The sequence below is a fragment of the Typopeltis vanoorti genome, chromosome 8 (assembly GCF_054136105.1).
Source record: "Typopeltis vanoorti isolate ZY-2024b chromosome 8, IOZ_Tvanoo_1.0, whole genome shotgun sequence".
Taxonomy (NCBI): domain Eukaryota; kingdom Metazoa; phylum Arthropoda; class Arachnida; order Uropygi; family Thelyphonidae; genus Typopeltis; species Typopeltis vanoorti.
The window spans coordinates 115,656,543-115,669,848 of record NC_143556.1 but is presented as its reverse complement, the minus strand read 5'-3'; the positions used below and the strand labels follow the sequence as shown (position 1 = coordinate 115,669,848).

Sequence of the window (13,306 nt, the reverse complement as noted above, 5' to 3'; positions counted from 1 at the left end):
GCTCTTGTTGCCAACCTGACATTAAATAGTTTTCATAACTTTTCTCTCCCATTCTGTTAAAGTGAACGTACCATCTTAAATTAGTATTGTTATAATTTTGAGCTTTACTGATGTCAAGATCTGCTTTAATGTTTTTTCAATGATTCCAACTCTTCATTCCCCTAATTTTCCACAGATAACTCTCATATCTGTTGTCGCTAGTCTTCGATGAACTACTTCGAACTCAACTATCAGATCCATGCGTTAAAATTGTTTTAAACACCATGTTGTGTATTTATTCCAATATCTATTTCCATTTTAAAACATGGAAATAGATTACTTAAACATAAAGAGCCAATAGGCTTCATTTCGGCGATATAAACACTATTTAAATTGAGGGGCGGCCGCCAAATTTTATAGAAGAAGTGATAGGCCAAGCGATTTATCCGAAAATAAATATGCAGGAGTAACGAGGAAAGTTTAAAAAAAAAAAAAAACGAGAGTCGCATGACATGATGCAGAAGAAATCCGTTAAATCTTGTTAATTCTATGACAAATGAATAATCAGAAATTATAGAGCCAATTTTCGTACATCTAAAATAAGCCCTTTGTCATCATTTTTATGCCATATGCCCATGTTAAACTTTATTATCACGTTCTGTTCGAATATACAGAGGTGGAAATGGATATGACTTGATTGAGGTTTTAATTGAATACAGTATTGTGATGCAATACTAATACAACCATACGCAATATAACCCAGCCACTGGGGAAGGCAAGTTAGCCCATCTCAGTGCCGGTCCCAAGCCCGGATAAATGGGGAGGGTTGGCGTCAGGAAGGGCATCCGGCCGTAAAAAACATGCCAAAACCAGGGATGAAATGTCGAATAACAGAGAAAGGACAACGGCTAGGGCGTCCCCCGTAAGCGACGCGCAGTTCTGTCGTCCGAGGACTGTGAGAAGTGGGCTTGGGCTATCGAACCAAGGACGGGTTCGGCTAAAGATGCGAGTCCAACAGAAAGAGAGAGAGAGAGTGTGTAAAGTAAGAATCGGGTTGCTGAATGTGGTTACAATGAATGAGAAGAGTAGGGAGATAGTAGACATGATGAGAAGAAGGAAGCTAAAGATCTTGTGCGTGCAGGAGACAAGGTAGAAGGGCAATAAAGCAAAGGAGCTGGTGGAAGGGCAATAAAGCAAAGGAGCTGGCGGAAGGATATAAACTGTTTTACAGCGGGGTGAATGAGAATGGAAGAAACGGAGTTGGAATCATCATCGGCAAGGAGCTGAAGGGTGGAGTCTGCGAGGTGTGCCGGAAGAACGATCGGATTATGAGATTGGATTAAACTTGAGATTGGATGAAACGTGGCTGTGATAGTGTGTGGATGCGCTCCACAAGTAGGTTGTGATGAGGAGGAGAAAGAGGCATTCTGGAGAGAACTAGACCAGGTAATAATGGGAATCCCTGATGGTGAGAGAGTGATCGTCGGAGCAGACTTGAATGGGCATGTAGGAAGGTGGCGAAGTGGTGAAGAAAGGGTGCACGTGGGTTGGAGTAGTGGTGAAAGAAATGAAGCTAAACGAATCGTAGAGCAAGCTGTGGCCTTCGACCTGGCTATAGCTAACACGCGGTTTAAGAAGAGAGTTGGACACCTGATAACTTATAACAGCGGGGATAGGATGAGTCAGATTGGTTATATTATGTGCTGAAGGAAACATCTGAAGGAAGTGAAAAACTGTAAAGTGATTAACGGAGAAAGTGTAGCGGCACAGCACAGGTCGGTTGTGTTATACTGTGATATAAAAGGGGAAAAAAAGAATAGATGGAAGTGGCGGAAAGATAGGAAAATAAAGTGGTGGAAATTGGAAGAGGAAGTTCCAAAGAATGAGTTGAAAGAAAAGGTATTGGAAGGAATGAAGTTACCAGAGGATGTGGAAGAATGGTGGGATGTAAATAGTCGGAATATTAGAAAACTTGGAGAAGAGGTGCTCGGTATAGCATCAGCATCAGGAAAGTGGCCGCCCGAGAATAAGGGGGTATGGTAGTGGAATGAGGAGGTACAGTTGAAGATCAGGGAAAAGAAAGAGGCAAAGAAAAAATGGGACATGACTGGAACCAGAGCCGACAAGGAGGCATATAGATTAGCGAAGAAAAGTGCAAAGAGAGCTGTGGCAAGGGCAGTTGAAGAGGTTTATGAAGTACTGGAGAGAAACGGTGGTGAAGCTAAGTTGTTGAGAATAGCGAAAGCTAGAGATAAGGCATTGAAAGACATAACATCAGTTAAGCAGATAAAGGACGCCACAGGAGTAGTACTACAAGAGGAGGACAAAATCAGAGGAAGATGGGAAGAATATTTTCGTAATCTACTAAATGAGGAGAATCCAAGAGAGAGGTGTGAGGATGGAGAGGCAAACGAAGGATCGGTGCAGGACATAAACAGAGAGGAAGTGTATTGGGCACTGAGAAAAACGAAGAATGGAAAGGCTATGGGGACGGACCAGATACCTTGAGAAGTGTGGAGAAGCTTGGGCAGCGAGGGTGTAGATATGTTATGGGATCTGATGAGGTAAATAGCCCAACAGGAAAAGATACCAGAGGAATGGAGGAAAAGCATTCTCGTCCCAATCTACAAGGGAAAAGGGGATGTTCAAGGTTGTGGCAACTATAGAGGGATCAAGCTGATGTCACACACGTTGAAGATATGGGAAAGAGTAATTGAAGGAATGATACGGTGGGAAACAAAAATTGGTGAGGAGCAGTTTGGATTTATGCCAGAAAGAGGGAAAACGAATGCAATATTTGCGCTAAGGCGATTGGTGGAGAAATATAGGGAGATGCAGGCGGAGCTACGTATGGTGTGTTTAGACCTGGAAAAGGCGTATGACAGAGTGGCCAAACAGGTATGGGGGTGTATGAGGAAGAAGGGGGTGTCGGAAAAGTACGTGAGGTTGGTGAAGGAGATGTATGAGGGAGCGAAAATTCAGGTCAGGTCTGGTGTCGGCATGACAGAGGGGTTCCCCGTTGTCGTAGGGCTCCATCAGGGATCAACTCTGAGCCACTTCCTCTTTGATCTGTCATGGATGTACTAGTGGAGGACGTCAAGAAGGCGGTGCCGGGGAGCATGATGTTTGCCGATCTCTGTGAATCATCCCGAGAGAAGCTTGAAAAGATCCTGGAAGAATGAAGAAAGGTATGAGGAGAGAGGCATAAAAATTAACTGGGTAAAGACCGAATATATGTCAACGGGGAGTGACAAGGATATGATCATACGACTCCAGGGTGAAAGGTTAACTTCAAGGAAGAAATCCAAGTACCTTGGATCGGTCGTCGAGAGGAATGGTGACCTGGATGAGGAAATACAGCACCGAATAACATGCAGCTGGATGAACTGGAGGAAGATGAGCGACAAGAGAGTGAGTTGTAAGATGAAAGGAAAGCTGTATAAGATGTTGGTGAGGCCGGTGATGCTCCATGGCGCGGAGACGTGGCCTATAACAAAGTCACAGGAGAGGAAGAAGGAGGTGGCGTGTGACAAAGAAGGACAGGATAAGGAATGACTACATCAGAAGGACGATCAAGGTGGGACCGATCGGTAAGAAGGTGCAAGAAAGCAGGCTGAGGTGGTTCGGTCATGTAGAGAGGAGTGAGGAGTGTGTTGGTAAACGAGTGGAGCGTATGGAGGTGGAGGGAAGGAGGAAAAGTGGCAGGTCCAAACTCAGATGGAAGGATAAGGTGGCAGTGGATCTTAGGGAGAAAGGATGGAGTCGGGAAGATGCCCTGGACCGGAGAATCTGGAAGAAGAAGATTAAAGATGTGGACGCCGACCCCGTTTAACACGGGATAAGGCATAGCGAAAGAAGAAGAAGTATTGTGATGCAACGAAATATGATATTTCTGCAATGAAATATCATATGCGCAGTGTGATATCCAAATTCCGAATTAATTTTTTTTTCAACTATTCAAATCTTGGGTCCCTATTCTGCCCAACCATCTTCTTCTCTCGAAATGACAGGTCAAGAACCTACCTCGGAAGTTCGGAATGATGAGCCAAGCAGTAACAGCTTATAGATGATTAGGTATGCAGTATACAGCAGCTACTGTGAAGTAGAAGAACATTTTTCTAGTGACGGTAACTTAAGTGTTGTCATTTGGTAATCTCAGATTTTTCTTAGTTGTAGAAAATGTCGATATTTCTTTGCAAAAATTACTTGCAACTAGTACTAACACAATCTATGGTACTAACATGAAGGGGGGGGGGGGGAATAAGTTGCTGAAAATGTGATTTTTAAGCCTTACCTATAGATAGTCGCTTACATTCGACATTTGCAAGAAAGTTGAATCTTCGGCTTTAAAAATTAACGCTACACGGTCATACAGCAGTATTAGAATTAAGTTTTGTTAAAAAAACTCAGGCAAGTAGCACGATAAGACATGTAATTAATAATGTTTTTTTTTTATTACATACACTACAGAAATTCGCAATTCCCCCCTTTTAGTCAATTATGGATGGTTTTTCACTTTAAAAGACTAAACTGGATTACTTGCTATGCTCTGATCACTTCTGCTTAACCCAGTGAATAGCATCTCTGCTTTCCAACCTGCATCTGGATTCTAATCCTACCATGGTAATGATTTTTGTGAGGGTAGATGATTTTCATCGACCGGTATGAGACCACCACCCATAATGCCTGAGATGGCGTAAAAACAATAAAAAAAAAAGTATCATGTTTTGTTGCTATCGCCAGATTATACAATCGTTATCTCACTGATGGTCCTGATAAAGGTATATGCTTAACCTTTCGTAGAAGGGGATTTACATGGCAACGTTTCATTTCTAGTGCGACTATATTTATAACGATTATGTGAACTATCAGATTAATTCCAAGCACGCAAGAGATTACATTTTACGGGCCATGGGAAAGGAAAAGAACAAGAAAAACAATGATAATATTGTGACAAAAGCACATTCATGTGTTCAGTTAGTACGTGCTTGTTAATGAACCAGATGACAACACCACTTCCCACAAAAATTTGTATTACAATTTTTGAAATTGAAAGAATCATTTGTTTGAAGTCATTTATTTACTTTTTTTCTTAGAAAAAAGTCGATGTTAATTCCAAAAGCATGCTTTTCTTTCTCATGCACAATACACTAATCACAGATCGCCACCTACTTCAGCGCGTATTAATCACAACCAGCATTTTACGTGTCGCTTGGGATGTATTCATTTGATGAAATAAGAGGAGGAGTTGAGAACAGAAGTATATAGCGAAGGTGCCATATGCCTTAAGGAAATTCAATGTTTTTTTTCAAGAACGTTTTTTTTTTGTTGTTGTTGTTGTTAATATATAGCTCTAAATTTTTGGTTTTCCGAGTTTCCCATTAGCGATATTTCATACCTATTTAGAACGTAGATGAGAGCTCTGTATTATATATATAGGAACACAATCAAGTAACACGGCATGGTGCAAAAGGTAGACGTAAAATATCTCATCAGCTAAACAGGTGTTCACAAGTCACACCTCACGTAATCAACGGAGGAACTCATGCAACATAATGTTTCAGCATGCTACATCTACACCCGTCTTGTAGGGAGTAGTTTTAAATCGGAAAATGTTTGCACTTTTAAGAGTAGAGAGCTACATATTTTATGCAAATATTTGCATACCGGGTATCCTTGTACATACACGTAGAGCTCTGCTTCAATAAAGGAACAACATAAGAGGTATTTAATATGAAACATGTCTCTCTCTCTCTGTGTGTGGCTACTTGCTTTTTCTTTTCTCCCCAAAACCGATCTTCAGATCGGTGACCAGAATTTTTGCATCATTATCGGAGTGCCTGTCTTTTTTCTTGATGTATAAAAAATATTTATGACTCGCTTTAGAATATTTTTTATAGTTTTTGTTGTTGCAACAGTTCACTATTTTAGGTGGAAGATGAAGGCCTGAAGTAGCTTGAAAAGGTTCCATGTTTGGTCTCTAATGCAAGGTTTCCGGTCTATGTAAAAAATAAATGAAAAATACAATACTATATACACATATACACACACACACACACCTATATATATATATATATATATATATATATATGGTAAAACGATACCACCTCTACATGAGACCAACTAACTTGCCTTTCGTTGACATCCTAATAATAGTTCCTGCTACTTACAATGTGAATCAAACTCAGCTGTTTCCAGCGAAACTGCGTCGTTGCTCAAACTGAGCCTACGTATGTTGTCAATAAGATTAAAGAGTAGAGAAATGCATATCTAATTCCTATTTCCTATACTCAAACGCCAGTTTTCGATATATAAAAGTTAACTACTTCTTAATTAAGCATAACCCTAAAGTGTTTCATTTATAATCAGGGCCAGCCTTCTCTAAAAGGGACCCAGGTGCAAGAAACCTTTTGGAGCCCTAAATATTTTTCAAATGTAAAAATTAAAGGATTCGAAATAAACGTATTGTAAAACCTCTTACCTGCAAATGATTTTGGCACAGGAAAATAAAACAAAACAAAACAAAAAAAAAAACACATTCGAAATATAATACGTTTCCGCAAATGTGTACCGACTGTGCCCATTTGATCGTGGGCCCTGGTGCATTGCACCCATTGCACCCCCGAGATGGCCGGCCCTGTTTATAATGTAACTTTGCATTGATTAGTTAGCGATGGATTCACATATAAATCAGGTGTTAAACTAATTACATTTATATTCATAATTTACTTATTTTAAATTAATTAAAAATCAAAATGTCTAATTTGATTTCGCATCCAATTAATTTCGTTAAATTAATAATTCATTTCAAAAGTGCCTAAAATTCATCCTGTCGTTTATCAAATAACCACTGCAGGTAGATATTCATTAAAATAAATATCAACTGCACAAACAATCTCATAAGCAGCCAAAAATAAAACCGAGCCTTTCTTCGAAGTTAAAAGCAAGAGTAGAAATTCTGCAAAAGCAGCAATTCAGAGCTATTCGGTCTCGCCTAGTTCGCAGTTTTCCCTCACCCCTCCTGTTCTACTAATTTTAGAAAGCAATGAAGTCTGCGCGATTTTGAATGTTTGATGCAAACTGTTCCTGTAGAGTAAGAACAACACCACTACTTTAATTCGCGCAATAGCTTCCACCTCGATGCACAACATCCTCAAAAAAGGGTACAATTAGATGTTATTTAAATCCAAACCATTAAAGACAATTTCGAAAAATTTTGTCCAGAACAAATATCATATTTTTTTCTCCACTAATAAGTGGCAGATAATCAAAGCTCCTCCCACATCCATAACAATATTTCTGTATCTCGGAAGACGTTCTTAAATATCAGTCACTTATTAATGCCGCAGAATATACTTGATTCTTGTCCGGGAAAATTTTGTAAAGCGGATCTAACAAAGAGCATTAATTATTTGCAAACATTAATTATTTGAAAGAGTGTGTAGCATATTTTGCTAGATATTTTGGATTATAGCTAAAGGAACTAAGACTGAGGGCTATGCATTATGTTTGTTAATCGAGTAAGTTTTTCTGAGCAGTATATTAACCTTGAATATCGCTGTAACTTTGGGATAGAGTAGTATGACCTTTGTCCTTGCGCCAGTAAACCGCAATCCAACCCAATTTGATCAGATTACCCTGTCACCTCTGTATGAGACCTTCAGTTGAAAGAGTTCTTAAAAGGACAATGGATTATTGAAGAACTTGGTAACATCCGAAAGCATTAGCAATCAAAACAATCCAAAAACAAAGGCAAACAGAGCGGCGGAAATGTCAAAAAATCATATCTTGTTGGAAGTAAAAGATTCTTCATTGCAGACCCGTTATTAAGTGGGAACATGTGGTGTAAAGAGAAGAACAACCAATGAAATTTGTTAAAAAAATATATTTTCGACAGCATTTTGGCTTCCCATGCAAAAAAAAAAAAAAAGTGCATTCGTTTACTTATAACTACATAAGAGATGTGAGTGCCCTAAACTCTAAAGCCAACCTTTTATGTGGTATCAAAAGATGTAATGCCGTATTTACCATGTTATAGTCCAGCTTCCATTAAAGCCATGGACCTAAAGGGTTAAAGCACTCTATATAAACCATTAGGATTTATAAAGAAAGCTCTCATGCTTTTCATTAATATCCTTAACATATAATATTCCCAATGTTTGAGGAGGTTGATAAATTTCGTACCCTGGTGTAATACCGCTTCACTCTACTTCCGAAATTTCTGGGAAAGAGTCAAATATTAATATAACGAGGAAATGCTTGCTCAGTGAAGTCTAAATTCATATTTTTCGATTCGGATTATCAGTTTATTATTAGTATGTGAAGAAAAAAATTGTTTTGCTCCTTGGGAACTTTAATGGAATAAATTTATCTCGCTATATTAGCCACCTCGATATAAAATATATGTTTTAAAATGCAGTAAATACAACTAACATTAAATAATTAATACCTTACCAATATCAGTAAGGTTACATGCTTAAAAAAAAAATAATAATAATTGCAAAGCACTTTCTCAGCAGAGCGTTATTAAAATCGCTTCAGATTTTAATGAAATTGTTATACTATCGGTTACTTGATGTTTTTATTCAGTTCTTTAAATAATGTGATAATCATTTTAATAATTATTAGTATTATTACGTATTAGCAGGGGCACGCCGGCACAGTGTGCAATGTGTGCGACGCACACAGGCGCCAGGATAGTAAAAGCGCCAAAGAGGAGGAAATACTTTAAAAAAAAAACGTTTTTTTAAACTGATTTTTTTATTGGGCGGGGGAGATAGGGGCGCCAACTAAAGTTTTGCACACAGACGCCGGACACTACTGGCTCGCCCCTGCGTATTAGAAGTTTAAAACTATGCAAACCATGCTTGGAAAAAATAAAGAACGCGAAAAAAAAAAAAAATTAGAAAGCATATCGGCTATCTTGAACAAAGGGTAGGTAGGGGAGGAATATGTTTAGTTTCGAGAATGCGTGACTGGACAGATGGGGGGGGGGGGTAATGCGCATTTAGGAAGGATTCAGTGCCTAATCTGATATAATAAAAAAGAACTAACACTAATGGAATAAGATACCATAAAAAATAAAGAAATACCAAGGAGGAGGTACATGTGCACATACAATTATGTAATTGACCACATAGTTGTTGCTAGAAAATTAGTTATATACTTTAATGAATCATTTAATTATTAGTCCGATATTTTCCTATTTAACCTCAGTATTTGCCCAAAGGCTATTTTTTTAAATTTTTTTTTATATATAAATTAGCGAAACGTAACAGTTTCATCTACTAACCTTCTGCACTGTAAGAAATGTACCGAAGTCCTTTCCTCCCTGCAGCCGGAAACCCCATGGTGTATTTTCATTTCTACACAGTTTTAACGTCTCTATATCTCCAGCACCCATCCTCGTACACCTTACTAAACCGCACAGATGTTCTCTTTACTCAATAAACAAGCATTACAACTTCACTAACCTCTACCCTACTGCCCCACACTGACACCTGAAACATCCGTCACCACAGCTGCCGCGCCAAGCATGTGCCATAAAATGCGCAGTCGCGTTTATCAGAAAGCGATTGGCTTAAAGTAGTGCAAATACATGATATAAGTTAATATACGAGTGTTTTGGTGTGTTTTCGCAAGGCAATAGAAGAACAGCGATTTAAATATATATATATAAAGATGCCATGTTTTAATAAGATTCGAACCAATAGATATGTGATCGAGATGCTTAATAATGTTGTAAGTTCTGATGTTCTGTAAAAGAGCCAAGAATTCGAAACAGCTACAAAATGCACATTTATGTTTATGTGCATTTATAAGATTTTATTCGTGAGAACTCTTAATTAAAATGATGTCAAACAAAGTGCCATACTGAATATCTAAAACCGGAATATGTATTACGTGTAATTCTCCTATTTCTAAGTTTCACAGAAACAAATAAAATCTGATATTTAAAATATTTAAATATTTTACATATAATTTGCATAAATATTGTTGGGTATGATTTTCACTTATAATATGCAACTTTGGCAAACTGTGGATTGTGAACTAGGATTTTGAGGAAATAAATTTTGAGGGAATAAACTTCGGGAAAAAAAAAAAAAAAAATCTCAAGCGAGAAGTCAATTCCCAGAAGAGAGAGAGAGAGAGGGTAATGATACCCATCTATAAGGAAACGATGAAGAGTAGGCTCTGCTAGCCTCTACTCAAAGATAATATTTACAAGTATGCAGGATTAAAGAATGAGTGATTTAGGCTTTGTTTTATTCTTTCATTCTTCTGTATGTTATGTGGGGTAGAAGACTGCAGAAGAGGACTTTTTTAAAATAATAATAATAATAATAATAATAATAATAATAATAATAATAAAATTTGTATTTTTTTTTCAGTTCTGTTCTATTCAGGATCTCAGGGAAATATGAAATATTGCATATTACTAATGAATAACTTCAAATTCCAATTCTTGAAATTCCGTAAAAAGAAAAAAAAAAAAAAAAAGAAAAGAAAAATATATTGTCGCACATTGATAATTGAAATTGGATATTTTGGGAGGGGAGAGACTAAAAATTCTTTATAGTGGAATTATGAACAGAGAAAAATTCGATAAAGAAACATCTCAGGAAATATTCAGTAATTTCACATGAAAGGTCACAGTAATATTTTTTTTACATAAACACAGCGAACATTTGATGATAAATTAGAGTACAGAGTAGACTAGCAATTTTTTGTGTCTTCACTAATTTTAAATTAACTTGTGGTGCAGGTTGAAAGAAAGGAAAAAGCTCTAATGAGATAAAACCGGATGTAATTTGTATAAGTGAATGTATTCTATTAATGTTCAACTGATTGACAAACGCATCATACATGAAGCTTCGTCTAAGGGAAAAGAAGTTTTCTTAACAAGGCTAAGTTGGAATTCAAGCCTGATAATTTGTACTGGTTTAAATTCGATATGCTCAGAATCAGCTGATATACGAAAGGAATATTACATAAAAATATACAATTATGGAGTAGGAAATCATTACGACCTTCTCTTCCTTTTTTCATCAATACCATCTGAAGTATGCTTAAAAGGAAGAAAAAAAAAGGGGGGGGGGATATGTAAAGTATCTGATTTATTCTTTAAAATATTCCAAAAAGAGATCTAAGTTATGCTTTTCTTTTAATGCCTAAAGACATGTTGAATTAAAGTAACATATACGAGTAACGTCTTTGGCATCAGGATAATAAATAAATAAACAAACAGCTGCGCTACTTTTAAAGGATGCTGATTATGATCAAGAAGCAATGCTATTTTTTCTGTAAAAAGTTAAGAAATATTCTCTCTTTTCCTTTTTAAAATAATGAAGAAATCCATTAATAATGAGTATTTTTACTCTGTGGGCTCTTCTGATAATTATCGCCAGGATGACCTTTTGCTATTGACTACCTATAAGTCTTCTTGCTTATTTTCATCCCCTCTTTTTTTTTTTTTGGAGAAAACGCAAGAGGTTGCTTTGATAGACAATTATCTTTTTGTAGTGTAAAGATTTGGCATAAGTGACTCTCAGGAAAGTTCGCGTCTTTATATCTATCTTCTGACTTTTCCATGTTTCTGGAGTTTCCCTCTTCCTCTGGCTACATACTACCTGTGATTGCATTATAATGTTTATCCTTCAACTTCCCAAGTAATGGAAGGGCACACTCTGTTATTTCACCTACTGTTTTTTTTTTTTAATTACGTTTCTGGCGCGTCATATCACTGCAAGATGTTCCTATTACTGATGAGTAAACAGCACAATATTTTCGTGACAGTATTCATTATCGTGCACACATTTCAATTCGTGGAGGAAGGGGAGTAGCAATTTTGACCAATAATGGTCAACACGTAAGCCCATAATCCTATTAGAGACCCCTCGTGTAGTAATCCTAGTAGGATCATTTTTTCATGAATATTTCATGATATAATATATAGGTAACGTTTATGTCCCAACTACAGTAATTAATACGTTATCCGTGTCATTTGCGCAACTCTTCACCTACTATCCCGAATTTTTCTGATTAGCAATTCCTAAGAACTCTAAAAGCTGTTTAAACAGTTTTAAGTCCCAATCTAACGATAATTAATATAACTTTTAACATTAATACATGTATATCAAGATAATAGAGCAGGAAAGAACAACACGTTAAACATTTAATATAACAACTCTGTGACTCGTCCGTATTTTTCACTTTGTTCTTTTGATAAAATCGATAATTTCTGAAAAATAGTAGGGCTAATATAAATTATTAGCTATATAATTATGTATGCAGTTGAAACAAAGAAATTTATATAATATAATGTATAAAACATTAAATCTGTTTCTAATGAAATATCTTGAAATTGCTTGATTTTCCAGGAAGATGTACCTGTTATATTCTTATTAAATGTTATTAAATAATAATAATTAAACATCTTAATTTAACATATTAAATAATTACATCTTGTATAAATTACAAATTTGTACAAATTTATACAAATTGCATTGCATCAAATCACATAAATTAGTTACACAGTCGAAACACAAATTAAGTACACGGAATCTCGAGACTGCAAAAAAACTTTTTGATGCCACAAATTGAATTCTGTATCATGAATATACAAAATGTAGCAAATTATTTCCATTGTGAAGGAATTTTTATCGGCCTACTGTAACGTTTAAGAAGCTGCATTTTACTTGTCGGTTAGATAATCAGTAATATACTGTCAACTATTAATAACAGAAAATCTCATTAATTTCCTTAAAGCGAGAAATTTCTTAACCACAAATTTAGAATTGCCAATATCTTCATAAAATAACACTTCGTAAAATTAATAAACAAAAGAATGACGTCTGTAATCTTAAAAAATAATGATATCCTCAAAAACAATTATAATTTTCCATGAAACATTTTTAATTGCTTCACCAATTTCGGTGAAATATTTTCAGGATTAATCACCAAAATTACTCTTTGACTGTCTTTCAAAATTCAATTTATGTAGCATTATAACAAGCTCTTGTAAAGTAAAAATAAATTTATTCATTGGTAAATTAAATGTATTAACCCATGATAAATTGATTATAATTGCTTAATATCGTGGTATATCACAACAGATTTATTAAGCAATGGTAAATAGATAGCTATTTTGAAACAAAGATAACTATTTGCCATGGCTAGTTAAGTAAAAGCTATCTATTGTATTTTCATATATGCAGAAATAATCAGTACTTCATTCTCGTCCAATTGTGATTATCAAAAACATGCTTCATTTTTTTTTCTACATAGTAATTTAGTTTTGCACAAAAATATACGTTAGAAACTCCCC

The 13,306-nt window shown here is 36.1% G+C and overlaps 1 protein-coding gene across 1 annotated transcript in view; it reads right to left on the bottom strand.

The window, feature by feature from the left end:
* LOC150104300 (uncharacterized) overlaps window positions 1-9,481 on the bottom strand; it is a 346,794-nt gene extending 337,313 nt beyond the window's left edge. Inside the window, exon 1 of the mRNA XM_090396282.1 lies at window positions 9,272-9,481. Coding sequence (XP_090252408.1) covers window positions 9,272-9,382 — 111 coding nt within the window. The 5' untranslated portion in view covers window positions 9,383-9,481. The remainder of the gene's footprint in view (window positions 1-9,271) is intronic.
* Between the last annotated feature and the right edge of the window lie 3,825 nt (window positions 9,482-13,306).